Source organism: Trichosurus vulpecula, chromosome 6, assembly GCF_011100635.1.
Source record: "Trichosurus vulpecula isolate mTriVul1 chromosome 6, mTriVul1.pri, whole genome shotgun sequence".
Classification (NCBI taxonomy): Eukaryota; Metazoa; Chordata; class Mammalia; order Diprotodontia; family Phalangeridae; genus Trichosurus; species Trichosurus vulpecula.
In genome coordinates this window covers 220,106,128-220,131,011 of record NC_050578.1, presented here as the reverse complement: position 1 = coordinate 220,131,011, position 24,884 = coordinate 220,106,128, and the positions used below count along the sequence as shown (strand labels likewise).

Sequence of the window (24,884 nt, the reverse complement as noted above, 5' to 3'; positions counted from 1 at the left end):
CATGTAAAAATTTTAAAACATAAAAAAATTTTTGGGTTCCAAATTCTCTCCCCTCTTCCCTCCTCTCCCCCCTCCCCACATTGAGAAAACAAGCAATTTGATATAGGTTCTACAAGTGCAGTCATGCAAAACATATTTCCATATTGGTCGTGTCATGAAAGAAAACACAGACAAAAAAAGCCTGAAGAAAAATAAAGTAAAAAAAAAGTATGCTTCAATCTGTATTCAGACTCCATCAGTTCTTTGTCTGGAGGTGGATAGCATTTTTCATCATGAGTCCTTCAGAATTGTCTTGGATCATTGTATTGATCAGAATAGCTAAGTCATTCATAGTTCTTTATTGTACAATATTGCCGTTACTGTGACAATGTTCTCCTGGTTCTGCTTACTTTACTTTGCATCAGTTCATGTAATTCTTTCCCGGTTACACGCCATATTTCAAGAAATCATAAACAAAAACTGATCAGATCTATCAGAATCAGAAGGCAAAAAAAAAAAATAGAAAGGTCATCTGGGTCATTCCCAGGTGCATCCCCAGAAAGAGACACCAAAGAATGTCATAGCCAAATTCCAAATTTTCTTGGCCAGGTGTGTATCTTCATTGCTTTCCCTGTCCTGAGTTTCTCACCTCTCTAACTTCAACATCTCTGTGTCCTTTGCTAGTTCCTCATTCTCTTCTTCTACATAAATAGGTGCTCACCAAGGATCTGAGTTTGGCCTAGGAGGTATTGTTAAAGGGATGGTTTATGAACAACTAATAATAATAGGAGCTCATATTTCTATGGCACTTAGAAAATAGTTTTCAAAAGGCTTTACATGCATTCACTCTCATTTTATTTTCACAAAAAGCTTTGTGAGGTAAGTACTGAAGGTTAGAGGATCATAAATCTAGACCCGGAAGGGACCTTACCGGCTATTAAGTCCAAGCTCTATATTTCACAGATAAGGAAGCTGAGATACAGAGTTTAAGTGACTTGCCCTTGGCCACAAACCTATTAAGTGTCAGAGGAGAGTAAAAACCCTGATCTGTCTTAAATTAAAGTCCAAAGCAATTCCAGAATCAGGAAGAGGTCATGTCTGACTAATCTCATTTCCTTGTGGATTGGGTCTAGACTGGTAGATCAAGGGTATGCCTCTTGATAATATCCATCATTGTGGATGAGATAGAGAAATGGGTTAGAAGAGGGGTTCTTAACCTTTTATTATGTCACAGACCCTGGTGGCAGCCTGGTGAAACTTAGTCTCCTTCTCAGAATGCTTTTAAACATTGAAGGAAATGTTCACTTTCGGTTAGACAGTGAAAATAAGAGATAATTCATTTTCTCCATCCAAATTCACAGACCTCCTGAAATCTATCCATAGACCCCTTGGATTCCAGATTAAGAACCCCTGGGTTAGACTGTAGTACAGTTATGTGGTTTAACAATGTTCAGACCCAAAGACTAGTCATTAACAGCTGAAGAATCTGAAACCCAAGTCAGCTTGGGGTGTAGGTTTTTAGTGAAGGCCTTCAGACCTGTCCGTGGACCTGTGCTGTTTAGTGTGCTATAAAAGGGAAGAGATTAGGCTGATCCTGTTTATCAACAGAGAGCAGAACCAGGAGTTATGCTCATAGTTTTAGAGAGGTAGGATTCGATTGGAGATAAAGAAAAAGTTCTTAACAATCTGATCTATCCAAAGATTGAATGGGCTGCTTCAAGAGGTTTTCACTCACTTGACATCTGGATAGCTGTTTGGTGGGAATGGCATAGAAGGCATTATAAGTCAGGCTTTGGTTAGAATAGACAGCATCTAATGTTCCTTCCAACTCTGGGAGGTTGCAATTTTTTTCATGCTTTGCGCAGGCCCTCCCACATAGTAGGTGCTCAATAAACAATCAACTACTGACTACTTAAAAAGAAATGAACTTCCATTATTCAAATACAATACATAGCTATACCCTTTAATACTTCAAAGGACTATGATTTCATTGGTGTGGGGAACTCCCTCAATCAACGCACATTGCAACCTTTCATGACTGAGTTAGTGCTTTTTTGAAAGTTTTAAGACCAAAACAATAAGTCACATGGTGCTTCAAGGTTTGCAAAGCATTTTACATGTTGTCTCATTTGATCCTTACAAAATCCTGGGAGGTAGGTCCTATTATTACTCCCATTTTATAAATGAAGAAACTGAGGCAAAGAGAGCTTAAATGATTTGCCCGGCGAGTGTCTGAGGCAGGACTTAAACTTGGGGCTTTACTGATTCCAAGTCTAACATTCTATACACTGAACCACCTACTTACATCCAAAAGAGTGCAACGATGGCCCACCTGGAGATTACCATCCCTGAACTTGGCCTTACCAGTTAATAAAGAGGGGTGCATGGGCTATCACTGGGCACATACTTGAAGATTTTCTAGTTTGACAGGCCCCTCTAGGGCTTGTTCTTTTTTTTTTTTTTTTTTTGGCTTGTTCTTTTTACCGTAGCCTTCAGGAACTCAGGATTACTTCTGGGTCTTGAAGAAGTATCAACATAGGGCTTTAGTTTTATAAAATGGTTAGTCCTGTTAGGAAGACCTGAGTTCAAACCCAACCTCAGACACTAATTAGCTGTGTGACCCTGGGTGAGTCATTTAATATCGGTTTGGCATTTACTTCCCAGGGCTGTTTTGAGGATAAAATGAGACCATATATGGAAAGTGCTCTCCAAACCTTAAAGTGCTAGCTGTTATTATTATTTTATGACTAAGTCATTCACATAACAGTTTCCAACATAAAAATTCTCTCAACTGATACAAACTGGCTCTTCCTCTGTATCTTATAGTCTTTTTTAAATTTTAATTTTTTAAAAAATTGTAATTTTTAAAAATTTTTTTAAAAGTTTCAGATTAAAAAAAACTTAAAAAAAATTTGAGTTTCAAATTCTCTTGCTCTTGCTCCTTTCCCACCCATTGGGAAGGCAAGGAATAAAATACTGATTGTAGATGTGGTCATATAAAAACATTTCCATATTAGCCATATTGTAATAAATAAATAAATAAAAAGCAAGGAAAAAAAAGAAAAGAGTTCATTGGCTCTCTCCCTGTCGGTGGAGAACATTTTTCATCATGAGCCATTTAGTGTTGTCTTGGATCATGGTACTGATCAGAGTAGCTAAATCTTTCAAACTGATCATCACGGTCATCATGTAACTCAAGTCTAGAAGCTGCATTGAGAAGTTAAGTGACTTGTTCTACATTCCCCAACTGATAAGTGGTCAAAAGATACAAATGGGCAGTTTTTAGAAGAAGAAATTAAAGCTATCAATAGTCAAATGAAAAACTGCTCTAAATCACCATAATTAGAGAAATGCAAATTAAAACAATTCTGAGGTACCACCTCCCACACATCAGATTAGCTAACATGACAGGGAAGAAAAATTACAAATGCTGGAGGGGATGTGCGAAAATAGGTACACTAATGCACTTCTGGTGGAGTTGTGAACTGATCTAGCCATTGTGGAGAACATTTTGGAACTCTGCTCAAAAGGCTATAAAACTGTGCACACCCTTTGACCCAGTAATACCACTATTCAGTCTGCACCCCAAAGAGATCAAAGAAAAATGAAAAGGACCTATATATATTCAAAAATATAGCAGCTCTTTTTATGGTGGCAAAGAATTGAAAAGTGAAGGAATGCCCCTCAGTTGGGGAATGGTTGGACAAGTCGTAGTATATGATTGTGATGGGATACTATTGTGCTATAAGAAATGATCTAGTAAGACCTATATGAACTGATGTAAAGTGTAGCAGGAAGAACTAAGAGAACATTGTACACAGTAACAGCATTACTGTGATGATTATCAGTTGCGAACAGCTTAGCTACTCTGATCAAGACAATGATTCATGACGATTTCAAAGGACTCATGATGGAACATATTCCACCTCCAGAGAGAGAACTGATGGGCTCTGAGTGCAGATTGAGGATATTTTTTCACTTTATTTTTCTTGTTTTCCCTCCCTGCAACATGGCTCATATGAAAATGTTTTGCATGACTTCATATGAATAATGGGTATCACATTTTTTGCTTTCTCAATAGGTAGGAGAAGGGATAGAGGGAGGGAGAGAATTTGGAACTGAAAATAAAAATGAAAAATAGAAAAATAAAATGGGAGAAAAAAGTGACTTACTCTATGTCACACAGCCAGTTATGTGCCAGAAGTAGAATCTGAGTCTGTCTTCCTGACTCCAAAGCTAGCTCTCTCTCTCTCTCTCTCTCTCTTTCTCTGATGTCTACTAAGTAATACAATAGGTAATGAAAAAACATTGTGACTAGCAATTGGACCATGAATCATTAGACTGTATCACCAACTTAAAAGTCACTTTTAAGGTCCCCTCTACCTCTAAAATTCTATCCTGTTATGATTCAAACTCCTTTAACATAACAATTTAATTGATCTGCTAGGGTCGTGAAGGTTCACTGAAGGAATGTTCAATTTCTCATGACCATGCTTTGAGAAAGCTGCTAATTTTAGATTGGCTTCCCATCACTCGTGAGAAAACCTTGGAATCTCACAAAGGAAGAGGATCCTCCGCCTTTCCTCATGTCCGGATTTTATTTATTCTTCAAGGCCCAGATCCTACCTTTTCAGTGAAGGTGCTGCAAAGGGAGCCCAATTGAGTGGGCCCAGGGCAGCAGAAGCAGCAGTAGCCGCAGCATTACAGGGTTACTGATTTGAAAAGAGACCAGCAGTCTCATGCCTTCGTCATGGACATCCTGGAGTGGGAGTGGCCAAGGGGATAGAGGATTTACCTCTTCAGGTTTTCAGCGGACACTGCTGGTTGCAATAGAGATTCCAAGATGACCTTTTGACTCTAATGATAATGGTAGCTCACAAAAAAAGCTATTTGAGCTGTGAAATGAGGTGGAGGTGGATCTTTAATTTAGAACATTTTTGAGGGGGTAGTCCTGAACTTGTTATAACATCTGTGTAAAAAATTCCCTGTATGGAAATTTCCTCTAATGATAGAGATATCAGCCACTCATCTGTAACCTATTATCTTAGAGTCTAAGATCTCAAATTGTTCTGTAAAATTTGGATTCAGCCAAAAGGCCGTACTTAAGGACCTAGAAAGCCACATGTGGCCTTAAGGCCCCAAGTTCCCCACCCCCATCTTAAACAGTTGCTTGGGGCACTGAGATGTTACAAGAGTTACCCCGTGGCTATACAATTCCTTTGTATTCTTGGTAAGACTTGAACCTAGGACTCTCTGATTCCAGGGCTCTCCCTTTATCTGCTATCCCACAGCTTCCCCTCAGGGATGGATTCAGCCTCCCAAAAGGTAGCCTCCAGCCCTACCTGGGCTACATATTCCTGTTACACTCAGCTCCCAGGCCCAGGAGAACTAGGTTATTGCCTTGTTTCCTGTTGGTCTTTCTTTCTGACAAATGGTTAGAAATTTGACCATCCTTACTTTAACCTTTAGCATAATGTAATGGAAAGAACATTGGAATTGGAGTCAGCAGAGACCTAGGTTCGAATCTGTAAGAAATGGGGGGAGGAGTTTTGTTTCCACAGAGCTGAAGGTGTCCCTCTACCCCTCCCCCACCCCAGTTTTAGCAGAAATCAGGCCTCAGGTTGGTTGGGTGAAAGGTCAGAGGCTTGTACGCATGATTAAACGAGTCATTTGAGGAGGGCATGACGTAGGCAGTCAGGGGGTTGTATCTGACCAATGAAGAGCCTGGTGGGAGATTCAAGGTGAGGGTCTATAAAAGGATTGGCGTCCATCTGAGTCTTTTGTACTCTCTCCTGTACTCTGTTCCGGGCAGGTACCATTTATTCAGGGGGAATAAATGTAAATTATAATTAAAACGTTCCTGGCTTCCCAGCGGGTCTTGTTTATTTCTAGACAATGTAAATATGTTTCTAACAGAATCCTATCTCTAAAATTTACCAGTTATTTCAACACGGGCAAGTTACTTAATCTCTCCATGCCTGAGCCTCTTCATCTGTAAACTGGAGATATTAATATCTGTAGTACCTACTCCACAGGACTGATGTAAAACTCAAATGAGATGATCCATGTACCTTCATAAACCTAAAAGCTGCTGAACCACAACACATTCAGTTCATCCTGCCCCGTCCTTCTGTATGATGGGAAGACCAGGATTGCTCAGTTCTCTAAACAGTCCACAACCCTGCCTTCAAGAAGTTTCTTCTGATTGCTCTCCAAGCCTCAGTTTCACGGAATTAGGTAGAGACAGATGAAGGAAGTCCCTAGGATATCATCTGCTCAAACATCCCTCCAGGCCTGGTTCTTTGGGTGTCTTAGTCTGTAAGAATGTTTTAATGGAATGTTTCAAAGTTCTGACCTGGATGAGAAATGGGAAGAAATGACCTTTTCTATTGATTCTGAAGTCTCCAAAGTAACCACTGATATCTTAATCATCAAAGCAAATCTTAATTCTTCCAGCTTCTCTGTTTTGCATCATTGCTCCAACTGGTTTTAACTCTATGGAATAAGATACTCCTCCAAGGGAGCAATTTGGAACTATGCCAAAGGGCTATAAAAATGTGCATACCCTTTGACCCAGCAATACCACTTCTAGGGCTGTATCCCAAAGAGATCACACAAGTAGGAAATGGACCAGTATGTACAAAAATATTTATAGCAGCTCTTTTTGTGATGGCAAAGAATAGGAAATCAAGGGGATGCCCATCAATTGGGGAATGGCTAAACAAATTGTGGTATGTGAATGTAATGGAATACTATAGTGCTCTAAGAAACGAGGACCAGACAGACTTCATTATAACTTGGAAAGACTTATATGAACTGATGCTGAGTGAGGGGAGCAGAACCAGGAGATACATGATTATAGACACATGGTATCCATAAGGACTTTGATAGAATTGGCTCCTTTCAACAATGCAAGGTTCAACGACAGCTCCAAAAGACTCATGATGGAAAAAGCTATGCACATTCAGAGAAAGAATTATGGAGTCTGAATGCAGATTGAGACAAACTATTTGCTCTCTTTTTTCCCCTTCTTTTTTGGTTTTGTTTCTTCTTTCTCATGATTCATTCCATTGGTTATAATTCTTCTTTACAACTTGACTATTATGTAAATAAGTTCATTGTGAAGGTATGTGTATTACATGCTGCCTTGGGGGTGGGGGGAGGACAGGGAGGGAGAGAAAATTTGGAACCCCAAAACTTGTGGAACTGAGTGTTGTAAACTAAAAATAAAAAATAAATTTATTTTTAAGAAAAAATACTCCACCAAGGGCAGCTAGGTGGCAGAGTGGATAGAGTGCTGGGCCTGGAGTCAGGAAGACTCATATTCCCAAGTTCAAATTTGGCCTCAGAAACTTATTAGCTTTGTGGCCTTCAGCAAGTCACTTAACCTTGTTTGCCTCGGTTTTGTCATCTGTAAAATGAGCTGGAGAAGGAAATGGCAAACACTCTAATATCTTTGCCACAGAAAACCCCAAATGGAGTCACAAAAAGTCAGACATGACCTGAACAACAACAACCCAAAATAAGCTCATCACTTCTAAATTTACCATCGTGCTGATTCAGGCCTTACTGAGACCACATCCCTCAGCCTCCTCTCTCTTCTGACTGGAGGGCGGCATACTAAAATCTTCCCAATGCCTTGTTTTATAGATGACAGAAACTGGACATTTGGTCTCACTCCGCTCTGCATCTACTGCCTTGCATGGTTTCAACTCCATGGAACAAGATGCCCACTTACTGGTAGCCCGACCCTTTTCCTGCCTCTTTTTTTTTTGTATGTTGTGTTCCTCTTTAGACGGTAAGCTCTTCGAGGGCAGGGACTGTCTTTCTTTTTAGTAACTGCTTCCTCAGCACTTAGTACAATGCCTGGCATATAGTAGGCACTTGATAAATGTTTATTGGATTGGATAGAATTCTCATCCTTAACCTCTTCAGCATTTAACCTTGTTGGCTAACCTCTCCTCCAGGCAGGTGAAGCAGTAGATAAAGCCCTGGACTTGGAGTCAGGAAAACCTGAGTTCAATTCTTACTTCCCCCACATTTACTTGCTGTGTGAGTGGGTAGGTCACGCTGCTTGCCTCAGTTTCTTTATCTGTAAAATGGGAGTAAAAATAGCACCTACATCTCAGGGTTGTCATGAGGATCAAATGAGATATTTCTAAAGCACTTTGCAAACCCTAAAGCATTATCTAATGACAGTTATCATTATTATTATATTATTATTATTAATTTTATTCTTAATTTTCAAGACTTCTTTCTCTTGGTTCTCATCCTTACCTGTCTGACTAATTCTTCTCAATTTCTTTTGCTGGATCATCATCATGTCACACCCATTAACCATGGATATCCCCTAAGTCTCAGTCTTGGGCACTCTTTTCTTTTTTCTCTATGCTATCTCCCCTGGTGATCTCATCAGCTCCCATGAGTTTAATTATCATTGCTATGTGGATGATTCCTATATCTCTATTATATATCCAGCACTAGTCTTTCTCCTGAGCTACAGTTGTGAATTACCAATGGGCCTTTGGACATCTTGAACGGGATATCTGACAGGCATCTCAAACTCACTAAGTCCAAAATAGAATTCATTATGTTTCTGCCCTAACCCTTCCTTTTCTGAAGTTCCCATTACTGTCAAGGGCACTACCATCTTCCCAGTCATCTGGACCCACTCAGTGTCATCCTTGACCCTCTCACTCACCCCTCATATCTAATTGGTTGCCAAATCTTGTTTCTACTTTCATAACTTTTCCCACATAAGTCTTTTCTTCACCCACACAGCCACAATTGTAGTTCAGACCCCTATCACCTCTTACCTAGGTTATTGTAATAGCCTTCTTTTCAAAAAAATTTTTTTAGAATTTTTTTTAGCATTCTTTTCTTTTTAAATTTTGAGTTCCAAATTCTCTCCCTCCCTCCTACTTTTCACCCACCCACTAAGAAGGCAAGCAAAACGATATAAATTAATTATACACATGAAATCATGCAAAACATTTCCATATTAGTTAATCACCAAAAAATAAAGAAAGCAAGAAAATTATACTTCGATTTGCACTCAGAGTTCATCAGTTTTCTCTCTGAAGGTGGATAGCACTTTTTTTCATCATGAGTCATTTGGAATTATCTCAGATCACTGTACTGATCAGAATAGCCAAGTCTTTCATAGTTGATCATCATTACAACATTGCTGTTCCTATGCACAATGATCTCTCAGTTTTTCTCATTTCACTTTGCATCATATGAGACTTGCCATGATTTTTTCTGAAATTACTCCCCCCTCATCATTTCTTATAGCACAATAGTACTCTGTCACAATCATATTTCACAACTTGTTCAGCCATTCCCCCATTGGTGACCATCTCCTCAATTTTCAGTTCTTTGCCAATGACCAATTTATAACTCCACCAACAATTCATTAGTGTATTTATTTTTTCTTCACCCCTTCCAGAAGAAATTTCTCACTTCTGATAGGTATGAGGTGGTACCTCAGAGTTGTTTTAATTTGAATTTCTCTAATCCATAGTAATTTAGAGCATTTTTACACAACTTTAGATAGGTTTCATTTCTTCTGCTGAAAACCACCTGAAAACTATCCCTTGACCATTTATCAATTGGAGAATGGCTCTTATTTTTAAAAATTTGACTCAGTCCTCTATACACTTGAGAAACTAGGCCTTTATTAGAGAAACTCACTGTAAAATTTTTGATATTACTTCATTGTTTATGGTACCTTTTAACAAAATGTAGTTCCTCTGATTAGCTCTTTTAATTAGGTCTATTTTTAATAATAACAAAATCCATCTGGAGGAACAAAAGGTCAAGAATATCAAGGAAATCAATGAAAAAAATGTGAAGGAAGTTGGTCTGGCTGTATCAGATCTCAAGCTGTATTATAAAGCAGTAATTATCAAAATAAGCTTGTTCTGGATAAGAAACAGAGTAGTGGATAAGTGGAATAGATTATGTATACAATACACAGGAGTAAATGACCATAGTAATTAGTATATGATAAACCCAAAGATCCAAGCTTTGGGGACAAAAACTCATTATTTGACAAAAACTGCTGGGAAAATTGGAAAACAATATGGGCACATGATTTAGACACAAAGGGTGAAACCATAAGCAAATTAGGAGAAAGAGTATGGAATAATTTACCTGTCAGATTTATGGATAAGGGAAGAATTTAAGATGAAGCAAGATACAGATAGCATTACAAAATATAAATCTGATCATTTTAATTACATGAAATTTTAAAAATTGCACAAACAAAGCCAATGGAACCAAAATTAGAAGAAAAGCAGTAAACTGGGAATTTTTTTTTGCAGCAAGTACCTCTGATAAAGGCCTCATTTCTTAAATATATAGAGAACTAAGTCAAATTTATAAGAATAAAAGTCATTCCTCAATTGATAAATGATCAAATGATATGAACAGGTAGTTTTCAGACAAAGAAATTAAAGCTACCTATAGCCATATAAAAATGCTCTAAATCACTGTTGATAAGAGAAATACAAATTAAAAGAACTCTGAGGTATCATCTCACATGAATCAGATTAGCTAATATGACAAAAAAATGATAAATGTTGGAGGGGAAGTGAGAAAAATAGAACACTAATGCACTGTTGGTGGAGTTGTGAACTGATCCAACCATTCTGGAGAGCAATTTGGAACTATACCCAAAGGGCTATAAAACTGTGCCTATCCTTTGACCCAACAATACCACTGCTAGGTCTATATCCCAAAGAGATTTAAAAAAAGGAAAACAGATCTACTTATGCAAAAATATTTATAGAAGCTCTTTCTACGGTGGCTAAAAATTGGAAATCGAGAGGATGTCCATCAGTTGGGAAATGATTGAACAAGTTGTGGCAAATGATTGTGATGGAATATTATTGTGCTATAAGAAAGGACAAGCAGGATGATTTCAGAAAAACCTGGAAAGACTTAAATGAACTGAGGCAAAGTGAAGTGAGCAGAACCAGGAGAATGTTATATGGTAACAATTGTGTGATGAAGAACTGTGAATGACTTAGCTATTCTTATCAATGCAATGATCCAAGTCAATCCCAAAGGAGTTATGATGAAAAATCCAATCCACCTCCAGAGAAAGAACTGATGCTGTCTGAATACAGACTGAAACATACTATTTTCACTTTTTTGTTCCACTCTTCTTGTATGACTAATATGAAAATGCTTTACATATTGCTTATGTATAACCTATATCAGATCACTTACCATCTTAAGGAGGGAGGAGGGGAGGGAGAAAGGAAGGGAGAGAATTTGGAACTCAAAACTTTTTAAAAAATGTTAAAAATTGGGGGAAAAATAAAACATTATTTTTAAAAAATTAGGTCTATTTTTGCTTTTGCTTTGTCTGAGATCATTATTGCTATCCCTGACTTTTTACTCCAGCTGAAGCATAATGTCTTTCTATTTCAAGTGCGTCCCTTGTAAACAACATATTGTTGGATTCTGGTTTCTAATCCATTCTTCTATCTGCTTCAGTTTTATGAGTGAGCTCATCCTATTCACATTCAGTTACAATTACTAATTGTATATTTCCCTCTATCCTATTTTTTTTCTGTTTACCCTTCTCTCTCTCTTTTTATCCTCTCCCTCCTCAAAAATCTGTTTTGCTTCTTACCACTGCCTCCATGGAATTTGGCTATAATATTCCTAGGAGTTTTCATTTTGGGATTTCTTTTGGGAGTTGACTAGTGAATTCTTTCAATTTTTATTTTACCATCTGGATCTAAGGTAACAGGGCAGTTTTCCTTTATAATTTCTTGAAATATAATGTTGAGGTTCTTTTTTTTTTATCATGGCTCTCAAGTAATCCAATAGTTCTTAAATTACCTCTCTTCGATTTATTTTCCAGGTCAGTTGTTTTTCTGATATTTCACATTTTCTTTGACTTTTTCATTCTTTTGATTTTGTTTTATTTTTTCTTGATATCTCATGGAGTTATTAACTTCCAATTACACAATACTAATTTTTAAGAAATTATTTTCTTCAGTGAGCTCTTGTATCTCTTTTTCCATTTGTCCCATTCTGCTTTTCAAGGAATTATTTTTTTGCAGTGATCTCTTGGAATTATTTTCTTCAGTGAACTTTTGGACCTCCTTTTCCATCTGGCCAATTCTGCTTTTTAAGGCATTCTCCTCCTCAATGGCTTTTTGAAATTCTTTTACCATTTGGCCTAGTCTGTTTTTTAAGATGTTATTTTCTTCAATATTTTTTGTGTCTCCTTTACCAAGCTATTGACTTGTTTTTCATGATTTTTTGCATCACTCTCACTTCTCTCCCCAATTTTTTCTCTACCTCTCTTACTTGATTTTCAAAATCCCTTTTGAGCTCTTCCATGGTCTGAGACCAATTCATATTTTTCTTGGAGGCTTTGGATGTAGGAGCTTTGACTTTGCTGTCTTCTTCTGATTATGTATTTTGATCTTCCTTGTCACCATAATAATTCTATAGCCATAATAATTCTATAGTCAGTGTTTTCCCATTGTTTGCTCATTTTTCCAGCCTAATACTTGACTTTTTAACTCTTTGTTAAGGTAGGGCTCTGCTTTCAGGATGGAGGGTGAACTGTCCCAAGCTTCAGGGGTTTTGTGCAGCTCTTTTCAGAGATACCTCTAGTGACCTCTAAGTTCTCAGTCCTTCCAAGGTGGTGTGATCTGAGGAGAGGTGTTTACTCCTCTACTGGCCTGTACTCTGGTCTGTGAGAGACCATAAGCACTCTTTTCTGCTCTGGAACTATGAGGAGGGTCCCCCCTCCACCATGGCAGAAAGCTCTGCTATGCTTGTGCTCCTCCTCACCTTGAGACTGTCACCTAGGACTATGACCTAGATCTGAGTATGGACAAAGCAACTGAGTCCTGCCTCGGTGCTAGCAAAAAGACCCCGTAATCTCTTCTGACCAGTTGTTTTACCCCCTTACCGTCTGTGGGCTGAGAGCTCTGGAACCAGGCACTGCCGCTGACTGATTCAGTCACTCCCAAGGTCTGCTTCTGGTTTGCTGTGACTGGGGCTGTCCTGGGTAGCCTGCACTGGACGGTGCTCCACTCTTACCCACGTGCAACAGACCTTTCCTGCTGACATTCCAAGTTGTTTTTGGTGTCTGTGGGCTACAAGGTCTAGAAACCTTCACTGCTGCCAGTGATTTAACCACCCAGAGGTCTGCTCCATGTTTGCTAGGGCCAGTCTGCACTCTCACTGCCTACACTGGACTGTGCTCCTCCTCACAATGGTGCAACAGACCTTTCTTGTTGATCTTCCAAGTTGTCTTGGGCTGAAAACTTGTTTTTACTGCATCTTTTGTGGGTTCTGCTGCTCTAGAATTTGTTTAGAGTCATTTTTAAAGGTATTTGGAGGGGTTTGGGGAGAGCTCACATGAGTCCCTGTCTTTACTCGGTCATCTTGGCTCCACCCATCTTCTGCTTTTTAAGGAGTTCTTTTCTTCAGTGAATTTTTGTGCCTTTTTTTATCATTAGACTAATTACCTTTTTTTAAAGTTTTTTCCCAATTTTTCTTCTACTGATCTTATCTCTTTCTTTAACTCTTCCAAGAATTCTTGTTGGGCTTTGGTCCAATCAGTATTTTTCTTTAAGGCTTTGTTTGTAGCTGTTTTCACATTGTCATTTTCTTCTGAGTTTGTGTCTTGGTCTTCCCTGTCAAGTTGTTTTTTTGTTACCTTGTTCATTTTCTTACCATTGAACTTTACATTAAATTATACTTTAAGTTAACATAAAGTTAACTTTATATTAAAGTTGGGCTCTGCTCATCTGTGGGTGGGCAGGCACTGTCCCAAGTCACTGTTCCAAGCCACTGTCCCACTGTCAGACTTTTTTGTGCTGGTATTTTCCGAGCTAGTTTGGGGTGTGTGTGTGTGTGTGTGTGTGTGTGTGTGTGTGTGCGTTTGTAATTTTTTGGCGCTTCCAAGATGGTGTGATCCATGGAGAAATGTGATCACTGCTCTCTTGGTCTGTGCTCTGCTGTATACCCAGGAAGGGACCCTGCTCCTCTGAAGTTACGAGTGCTAGCACTCCTCTATGCCATGGAACTGTGACTATGTTCCCTGCTTTCCTGTAGTCACAAGAGCTAATGTTCTCTTTGCCTCAGAACTGTGACCAGGGCCCCTGCTCCTTTGTGACTAATCTCTACACTGGAACTGTGACCCAGAACTGCTTGTGGGCAACAGAGTTGCCAGTCAGCACCAACTGTACCCAGTGCCAGCAAAGAGTCCTCTGTAATCTCTTTCTGATTAATTGTCAGATCCCCTTACCATTTCTGGGCTGAGAGCTCCTGAAGCTACTGTTGCTGTTGCCCCCACTGTGCCACTTCCAAGGCCCACCACTGGCACCCCTGCCATGTTCTGGACCAGCTCCCACCCTGGTGTCACAAACCTCTCCTGCTGACCTCCTAAATTGTCTTAGGCTGGAAAAGTGTCTCACTCTGACCTTTTGTTGGCTCTGCCATTCCAAAATCTGATTTGAGGAATTATTTTAAAATTGCTTAGAGGGTAATGTTGGGAGATTTCAGCTAGACTGCTGCCTGTATTCTGGCATCTCGGCTCCACCAACTTCGATGATCTAAAGTAAGGTCTTCTAAGGAATGGATTTTTCTGTTGATGTCTTAGAAGTTCCAGTCTCTTTTTCTATGGTTTTAGCTTTTTCATCTGGTGTAACAGAGAAAGGGAACATGTCTATAATCATTTTCCTGTTAGCTCTTCCTGAATTAACAATGTTTGTATGATCATATGAGAACTTAAAAAAAGATTGTCATTTACAAATCAGAAGTAAATCTGCCCTTGTAGTAACGTGTATTTTTTGTGAAATGATATCTTAAAAAATATGGGCAATCAAAAAATTAAAATATATAATTTCAAAGGTGAGAGGTTTGATATAGAGGATAGAGAACTAGGCTCAGAGTCAGGAAGAACCCAGGAAGACCTGGGTTCAAGTGCCATTTCTGTCATCTGTAGTAGCTTTCTAATTGATCTCCATGCCTCAAGTCTCTCTTTAACTCTAATTCATCTTCCACTCAGCTGCCAAGGTGATTTTTCTAGAGTAGCCCTAACCATAATCAATCCCCTGTTTAATGAGCTCTGCTGGCTCCCTATTATCTCTGGGATCAAATATGAAATCCTCTGTTTAGAATTGAAAGCTCTTTTTAATTTGGGCCATTCCTACCTCTCTAGTCTTTCTTCTATTTCACTCTCCTCCATGATTTAGCTATACCTGACCACTTGCAGTACATGGAACGTGTCCCTTTGTCTCCCACCTTTGCCGCACTTGCTTAGAATGCTCTGCTCCTCATCCTTGCTTTTTAGTCTCCTTGGCTTCCCTCAAGACTCAGTACAAATCTCATCTGCTGGAGAAGGCTTTTCATGGTTGTTCTGGCTGCTAGTGCCTTACCATTTTAGATTACTTTTCACTTATCCCATTTATATCTTGCATATGTCTAGTTATTTACATTCTATCATCTCCGTTAGACTATAAGCTCCTTGAGGGCAGATATCATTTTTTGTCTTTGGAGCTCTAGCTAAGCCTTAGCATGACTCACATAGCAAGTGCTTAATAAATGTTTGTTAACTTTATCTTGTTTCTTCATAATTGCCCTTCGGCTATCTGTAGATAGCAATCAGATCTCCAGTTGTCTTCTCTTCTTCAGGTTAAATGTCCCCAAAATATAAAAGTAAAATAATTCCAGGCCTTTGAAAGATGAGTAAAATTTGAATAAGTAAAAGAACAGGGAAGGGCATTTCAGGTATGAAGTATGGCATAAGCAAAGGTGTGAAGGATGTTAAAACTATGGTCAATTGATAAAATCACTTTGGTTCATTTTGGTTCAAAGCTAAGGAAGAAGTGACCATCAGATCTGCCCAATAATGGAATGGGCTGCTTATTACATGATGACTTCCCTGTTGGAAAGGTTAAATGTCAAGATATTGTAGGAAGGAATCTTGTATGGTGTGGGAAACAGACTATATAGCATTCAAAGCTTTTTCCCAAACTGGCTCTTGGCTTATCAAATACTAACCTTTACACTATCTCCTTTCTAGATCAGCTAGAAGTGTGTGTGTGTGTGTGTGTGTGTGTGTGTGTGTGTATACATATATATGTATGTATATATGCATGTATATACACACACATATATACACACACATATATATGTATATACATATATACATATATATACACATACATACATACATATGTATAATGGGCTCCTTTGGGAATTAATATGTTCCCCCTTGGAATTTCTTTCCTGATAGAGTCTGAGGGGGAACACATTAATTCCTGAAGCAGCCTATTCTACTTGTTGACAGCTTAAATACTTAGAGGTATTTCCTTACATTAATCTTAAAGCTATCTATCATCAACCTCTGTGCAACTTGTAACCCATTGCTTAAATGAACAACTGTTTGTCACTCTTAGCCAGGGGCAAGCAGAATAAGTTTAATTACTCAGCCATGGTTATTGATTATAGTGATAAGAAAGTCCTCACCACTGAAATCCTTGGCATTGTCAAGTGGTTCCACCTCAAAAGGGAGATGATTTATCAAGGAAATGACATTTAAGAAGATTCATCACCATCTGCTTTGCCATTGCACCCTAAGGACCGTGGGACCTTTCCATCTGACTTGCAGCTGAAACCTGCTCTCTGTACTGTCTCCCTCTTGAGAATGTGAGCTCCTTGAAAACAAGGATTGTCTTGCTTTTCTATTTTCACCCCCAGCACGTAGCACAGTGTTTTGCATGTAGCAAGTGTTTAAGAAATTCGTTTTTCCTTCCTTCTTTTTCTTCTACATGGCCTGTTTTTAAATTTTTGGAGACAGCTATTATGTTGTTTTGGTTCAGGCTCATCATTTTGGTTCATCCTCAGTTCCTTCAACCAACCTCATTATGGTAAGAGTCTCTAAACCCCTAACAAATGCCATTATGGAATTGACTTTAGACCCAGCATCATTCTGGCCAATCTGCTCCTGACATACTCATGCTTGTTCTGATATGTAGAGGCTGGAAATTCCAGACGTGTTCCGATCATAAACATTATACTTCTTTTGATGCAACCTAACATTAACTTTTTTTTCGGCTGCCATGTTACACTGTTGATTCATATTGAGTTTACAATTCACTAAAACCCAGATTTTTTTTCATACAAAATTATTGCCTAACCATGCATCCTATATTTATGCAGTTGATTTTCTGAACCCAGGTGTAGGCTTCAATATTCACGATTATTAAATTCCCCTTATTAGATTAGCCCTTTGTTTTGGATCTCTTTTGTCATCCAGCATTAGATACCTACTTCCCTATGCCCACCTCCAACTTTGTGTTATCTAAAAATCTGATGATGGAAGTTATACTTCTAATGACATCATTAACATCATTGACTAGGACGATAAACAGCACAGAGTCAAGGATAGGTCCCTGGATCAGTCCACTACAGCTCTCATAAACTGACAATGATCTATGAGGGACTACTCTTTAAAACTACTTTCAACAAGTTTCAAATGCATTTAACTGTATTATCTGTTTATCTGGTCCATACCTCCCCATCTTCTCCTCAAGGACAACAGGAGACATCGGTAAATGCTTTGCTGAAACACTATATACTATACATAACAGACTCTCTTGCTCTACAGGCTAAGCAACCCTGTTAAAAAAGGAAATGAGTTTAGTTTGATATGACCTATTCTTGATGATAATGATTCGGATGATAATAGCAAGAGAAACGATAGCTAGCATTTACATAGCATTTTAAGGGTCCCAAAGCACTTTAGAGATGTTAGTTCATTTGATCCTTATGACAACCCTCTGTGTTCGGTGCTATTATAAGCCACACTTTATAAATGAGGAAATTATGAGTTGCCCAGGGTCACATGGCTAGTTAGCGATTAGAGGGAGGATTTGAATGTAGGTCTTCCTGGTTCAAAATCCAGCACTGTTCATACCACCTGGGCTCATACTGATCATTACTTCTCACAAATACTCACAAAATGTTCTAGAATTTTGGCAGGAATTGAAGTCAAACTCACTGGTAGATGTTTTGAAGACCCCTGCCCTCTTCTAGTTTTTCGAATATTGAGAAAAGTTTGCATTTCTCTAGTACCATGGCATCTTTCCATTCTTCACTGCTTTTCAAAGATCAACAACATCATTCAGTAATGATACACACTAGTTTATTCAGTTCTCTGGCACAGAGTTCATTGGAGCTTAGTGACTTTAACTCATTGAAAACAGTGAGGTGCACTCTTACCTTTTCACTGATTTGGGTTTTCAACTCCCTGTTAACCATTTTTGCTCTATTCTTCTGAGTCTGAAGATCATTATCCTTGTGAAAAAAAAAACAACACAAAATCAAGTAAGAGCTTAAATAAGTATGATTTCTCTTCATCCATCATCTGTTTTCATACCACCCACTCTAAACAGAAGTCCTATCCTTTGCTTTTTTTTTTAATTTTAAAAATGTTTAATACTAAATTTCATTCATTTAAAGTAAGAACTTGAGTATGCACACATTTGAATTACATTTTTTTAGATAACAGCTTTTCGGTTAAAGGGTCAACTAAAACCATATGCTATTTTGCACATGTACAAAAAGTGTTCCTCTCCTAAACGGGATAAGGGATTCATATCCTGAAGAGGTTCCCTCCTTTCCACAGTCCAATCCATTCTCTGTTCTTCCTGTTTTCACCAATATAGCTTTTAAAAAAGTATTTTATGTTTCCTTAGCATTCATTGCCAACCTTGGCTGTTTCTGAGCTTTAGCACTCCTGACATTATCCTTCCAGGGCTATATTACGTTTTTGTGTTCATCCAATGCTTGAGTGTATTTTCTACGCATGCCTTTTGTCCAGTGAATTGTCCAATGAATTCCCTGTACATCCATATCCATCTCTACGGTTATCTTCTCCTTTTCTTCTTCTGAACTGTTTGTACTTGAGTTGTTAAGATGCCATTCATGAGAGCTTCCCATCCCCTAGGGGCAGACTTACCACTGCTTTTTGTGTTAGGAGATTCTACTTTATCTTTTTTTCCATACTCCTTGCAATGGGTTCTTCCATAATCTAAGTTATCTGTCAGAGGAATGCTTCCCAGACACAAACAGTGCTTAAAACAATGCTGTGAGTGAAGCTGCCTTTCTATAAACATGCTTCCTAGAAAATAACTAATTTCATTATGAGAAAGGCAGAAAGAGTAGCACTTCTAGATGGAACATGAAGAGGAAGTGAAAGCCCTAGTTATCTCTGCCCCTTGCAGCTGGGTGTATTCAAACCCTGGCCAATTGGGTGGATGTTCAGTCCGTGCCCACAATGGTTTTAAAAATCAATTAATTTTTCAAGAAGAACAGATGCTCTTACCCTTAACTCAAATGAAAGGTTTAATCCCTGGCCCCATTTCCCACCAGTGTTAAGAGCTAAACCAGCTGTTTTCCTGAGGTTACTCAGGTGACTACCTACTTCTTTGGATTCATATCAGCCTCACAATAAGAGCAGAGAAATGGCCTGGTAATGAGCAGTCATGTACATTCCAACCCTCCAGCTGTGCTGTGTCCCCTAGGATGTGGGTTTCATGTGGGAATGTCTACTCTGGGTCCCAGAACTCCTCTAAGATCATGCCTCTAAGTGAATGTGAAATATTCCTGAGCCAGGTTCCACATCCCACTCCTCTATGCTTTATAACCTGCCTCCGTTTGCAGGTGATGGACTACAGGATTTGATTCTTGAAAAATGAAGGTGTCCATGCCAAAAAATATCTCCCTTTTCCCCAAGCACATTCACCTGTCACAGCTCCACAATCCTCTCCTGCCTTTTCAGAAATGTTTGCTATCCTCTGGGTCAGACAACAGGCAATCGTAAACATTCTCTCCAGAGAAACAAGAGCCATGGGAGAAGAGGAAGCTAATCAAACTGAATTCCTCTTTTCTTGGGACCAGTAAGCATTATATATTCCAAGCAAAGTATACATTCAAAGGCCAGATGACCACCTGGTGGGTGTATGCTGTAGAGAGATTTCTCATGTTAGGCATGACTTAAACCAGCTGGCCACAGAGGTTCTTTTCAACTCTGAAACTCTTGTATTGCTTCTGAAAGCTAAGTTCAGAGAGGTTCATTACCAGGTTGGCCAGATTGGAGCATGAATCTTTCCATCCTAGCAATTCTCAAGGACTGGTTTACTCATGGAATACCATTTGTGTTGGAATCAAAGATCTGTGGAGTGCTTAAGTATACCTCTCTATTGACTTTGAATTATGAAAAGGTATTCTACTTTCCACAGTTGATCCATTCAATAAACCCTAAGAATACTCCCCTACAGCTCTCCCTGATGCACCCAGATGAACTGATGAGACTCACCTGACCATAATCCTATGATTCCCCAAGATGTGCTCTTTGCTCTAGCCAGGTTTTTGTCTTAGTTGTCTTAAGATCATGGAAAGCTCATTCTTGCCTTCGTGACTTTGGCTCAGACCGTAGGGCCTGCCTGGAATGCCCTTCCTTCTCCAAATCACTGCCCAATCATCTGATAGCTCCCACAAAGCTGAGGGACACTATCTTATGCACACACTCTCTCTCATTCCCTTTCCCTCTCCCTCCCTCTCTCTTTCCCCACAGTACCAAGCACAAGGCTTTAAACATAGTAGGTATTCAGTAAATATTTGCTGAATGAAATCCTGGGCCTGTCACTCACTTGCTCAATAAACTCTAGTGGTTCCCTATTACTTTCAAGATCAAACGTAATCTCCCCTGTTTTGCACATAACACTCAGTCCTACCTTATCTGGATTTCCAGTATCACACTGCCACTGATGGGGCAGGGATAAAGAGCATGTCTAAAGTTAGGTCCCCATGCCTTGGGCCCAGCCATGGATTTTCCTTTCTGTTACCCTCATTGGTTCTGGGTTGTGCGGGACACAAAACCCTTTCTTTGTGCGATCCTTGCCCTCAAGCAGCTTCCTATTTTAGGACAAAAGGCCAGATAGACCCGGCCAAGACAGATATTATGGTATAGAAGGAGGAGAGGACTGGACTTAGGAGTCAGAGGTCCAGGTTCTTTCTTGGCTCCGTTATTGATTGGGTGTGTGACCCTGGGCCAGTCACTTAATCCTTCAATACTGCAGCTTCATCGTCTTTAAAATGGGAGTGATGATTCTCACATTGCTGACTTCATAGGAATGCCGGGGGGATCAAATAGATGTGAAAACACTTACTTTGTAGCCCCAATGGGCCATGCAAATGCCAGCTGTTTTGTAATTATCTTCCACACAGATACACAGACGCACCTGTGGACCCCATACAGTTTGGATGAGGGCAGAGGCCAAGCTGGTCCCATAGAAAATGAACCCACCAGTATGTACATGGCTCACTGTCTGTGAGACAAGCACTTAGAGTAAGCACTGCGCCGCCCACATTCATGGTCCTTCTCAGAATGTATAATAACTGTCCTGATGGTAGAGCTTTAAGATTTACGAAGGGCTTTACATATGTCTTCTCATCTGATTATCACAAGTATCATGCCAGGTAGGTGCCAGATGAGGACACTGAGGTTCAGAGAGGCCAAGTCATACAGCTGGTGTCTGTGAGCTGGCCTGATGGGGAGTGGGATGCCAACTGGTCCGAGGGCTGGGTTTTCAGGGATTCTTAACTTGGGATACAAGAACTCCTTTTAAAAAATTGTTTTGATCACTGTACTGCAATAGAATTGATTTCCTTTCTAATTCTATGCATTTTATTTAATGCGTTTAAAAATTATTTAGGGAAGGGGTTCATTAGCTTCACCAGGCTGCCCAAGGGGTCCACGACACAGAAAGAGTTAAGAACCCCTGGCATAAACAAAGAGGTAACCCTGGGCTTGTTACCAGGAGGCTCAAAACCTAGGTTTGTTTTTTGAGGCTAAAGGCAACCAACATTTCTGGGGCAAAGTCAGGGGCTTGTCATTTCTCTCTGGCAGTGGGTATTTCCTGAGCAGGCATAAAGACGGCTTCCATTGTCTCCAGAGATTCATCCGTTTCAGGGGCACCCCAAATGTCCTGAATCCCCCTCCTGCATTTGGCTGAATTAAGATGCAGTGGGAGGAGGCTGCCAGCTCATCTTGGATCCGCGTCATTGATGGGAGTATGAGGATTGCCTTTTTAGCAGAATTCCTGGATCAGAGAATTTGTGAGCTAAGGAGGAGGCAAAAGGATCACAAATGTCTGGGCTTCAGGCTTTCAGGGAAGACACCTGTCAGACAGCCAGCAGCCAGAGAATCCTGGGGACACTTGTGATCCCTCCCATTGAAGCCTGGGGCTAAGAGCATCACTTCTCACTGGAATTATGATTCCTTAGGGCTAGCAGCAAGCTCCAACCCCAGGGCCCAGGCAGTCCTAGATTTCACAGACTTCGGGATGGGTCAGGAGTCTATTTCACTGTGAGAAGGAAATGAAGCAGTCTCAGAACCGAAGGTCCTGGCTTCTCCCACATTTTTAAAGAACCTTAATCCACCCAACTACCAGGATGGTACTTATATCTTTGCTTTCTGGGCTCTTCTCTTCTCCCTGATGAATGTGAGATAGGTTTGGAAGAGGGGTTAAGGTTCAGTGGATGCTGAGTTGGCTCAAAGAATCTCAGAGTTGGGAGGAACAATAGAAGGATTCTTTGAACTTGTTTTAAAAATATTTTGATAACTATATTTCAAAATAATCAGTATTCTTCATAATTCTAGGTACTTTATTTTATGTATCTAAAAGTTCCTCGAAAGCAAGGACTGTCTTTTACCTTTTTTTTTTTTTGTATCTCTAGTAGCTTGTACAGTTTGGCACACAGTAGGTGCTTGCTGATTGACTGAGGAGTTCATAGGCTTCACCAGACTGCTAAAGGGGTCTGAGACACAAAAAAGGTTAAGAATCCCTGCCTCATGGGAGATAATATAGTCCAACCTCCCATTTACTGTAAGAATACCTTCTACAGGCAGCTAGGTAGTACAAGGGATAGAGTACCTGGCCTGGAGTCAGTTTCTTTATCTGTGAAATGATAATAATAGCACCTATCTCCCAGGGTTGTTGTGATGATCAAATGAAATAATAATGTAAATTGTTTAGTACAGTGCCTGGCATATAGTAGGTGTTATATAGATGTTGGCTATTATTATTATTACAGTATCACTGACAAATGGTCATTCAGTCTGTGAGAAGAAGCATCTGTAGGTTGAGATGGGACATTTCTTGTCCAAATCAACTGGCTTCCTCTTATTCTACCATGTTGTTCAGTTGTTTTCAGTTGTGTTTGACTCTCCATGCCCCTATTTGGGGTTTTCTTGGCAAAGACACTGGAATGGTTTTTCATGTCCTTCTCCAGCTTATTTTACAGAGGAAGAAACGGAGGCAAACAGGGTTAAGTGACTTTCCCAGGGTCACACAGCTAGTAAGTGCTTGAGGCCAGATTTGAACTCAAGAAGATGAGTCTTCCTGTCTTCAGAGCTGGTACTCTATCCACTGTACCACCTAGATGCCCTCTACAATACTAAGTCCTGAACATCACAGATACCGGACGTTATTATGTTGTACAGATGGCCAAAAGCAACCTCCATCTCAGTTGAATGACATTTAAAACTCTTCACAACCCGGCTTAAGCCTACCTTTCCAGCCTTAATATACATAGCAACCCTTCAGGAATAGCCATATTGACCCGCTTGCTGCTCCTCACTCATGCCTTCCATTTCCCATCTCCACGCCTTTGTACATGCTGTCCCCCCTGCTTTGAATGCACTCCCTCCCCACCTCCTCATCTTAGAATTCCTAGTTAAATGCTACCTCCTACATGAGGCCTTTCCTGATCCCTCAGCTGCCAGTGCCTCTCCCCTCCCACATTACACTGAATTCATTTTACAGATATTTTGTATATAGTTACATAAGAGTGAGCCCCTTTCAGAGCGAAGTGGATCATTTTGCACCTAGTAAAGGACGTAAGGCTTTTGAGTGGTTCATCTGCATATGAAAAGACCAGGCAAGCTGCTGATCCAGCAGCAAGAGACAATGAACTTGCCCCTAGGGCATAGACTGTTATAGTGCCTTTTTCCTACCAGCTTTCTTACAGGAACTGGGAGGAGAGATTTCAGTTTAAAAAGCTAGAAAACCTCAAACCCTGAAGCTGTTTGGTGATTATTGGGCAGGCGGCCATTGCTTGGTTATGGCCTAGCTTGTAGAGATGAAGATATAGGAAATGGACCAAACAGCTTTCTGGCCTAGGTGGGTCAGTCGGTCAGTGAACAAGCATTTATTAAGCTCTTCCTAGGTGCCAGGCACCAGGCTAAGCACAGGGGATTGAGATACATGAAAAAAAAAGTCCCTATCCTTGAAGAGGTTACATTCTAATGGGGGGAACATATGTATGTGTGGGGGTTGGGATGTGGAAGGTGGTATAGTCTGGAGAATCAAGGGTGGCTGGTCAGGGCCCTAAACTGAGGTTCTTGGAAAGAACTTACCAGTGGAAAGAGGAGGCAGCTGAAGCATGGTATCAGTCTGGAAAATCATATGCAAATGGAAAACTTTCTCTGCCAATGCAGGTTGGCACCTTCTCGGCAATTTATAATCTTTGAGAGTTGCTTAGAGGATGGAGGGGTTGAGAGATTTGGCCAGGTCACACAGCTTCTGTGCCTGTTGGGAACTGAACCCAAATCTCCCTGGCTCAGAGGCTAGTTATCCACCCAGTGTGCCAGAGGCAGCCTTTACAAGGCGTGCAACAATACACTCAAATCGCAAAGGGGCTCAGACTTATGTTTACAGGTGAATATATATCCATACATATATGTGTGTATATATATGCATGTACACACACACACACAGAGTTTCTCCCAAAAGAATGTAAGCTCTTAGCCAAATGTTTTCATTTTTATATTTGAATTTCTAGTATCTCCAGCA

At 39.9% G+C, this 24,884-nt stretch overlaps 1 protein-coding gene across 1 annotated transcript in view; it reads right to left on the bottom strand.

The window, feature by feature from the left end:
* Positions 1-24,884, bottom strand: part of PTPN5 (protein tyrosine phosphatase non-receptor type 5) — a 118,069-nt gene that overhangs the window by 81,819 nt on the left and 11,366 nt on the right. The window contains exon 2 of the mRNA XM_036763589.1: positions 18,247-18,321. Coding sequence (XP_036619484.1) covers positions 18,247-18,285 — 39 coding nt within the window. The 5' untranslated portion in view covers positions 18,286-18,321. The remainder of the gene's footprint in view (positions 1-18,246; positions 18,322-24,884) is intronic.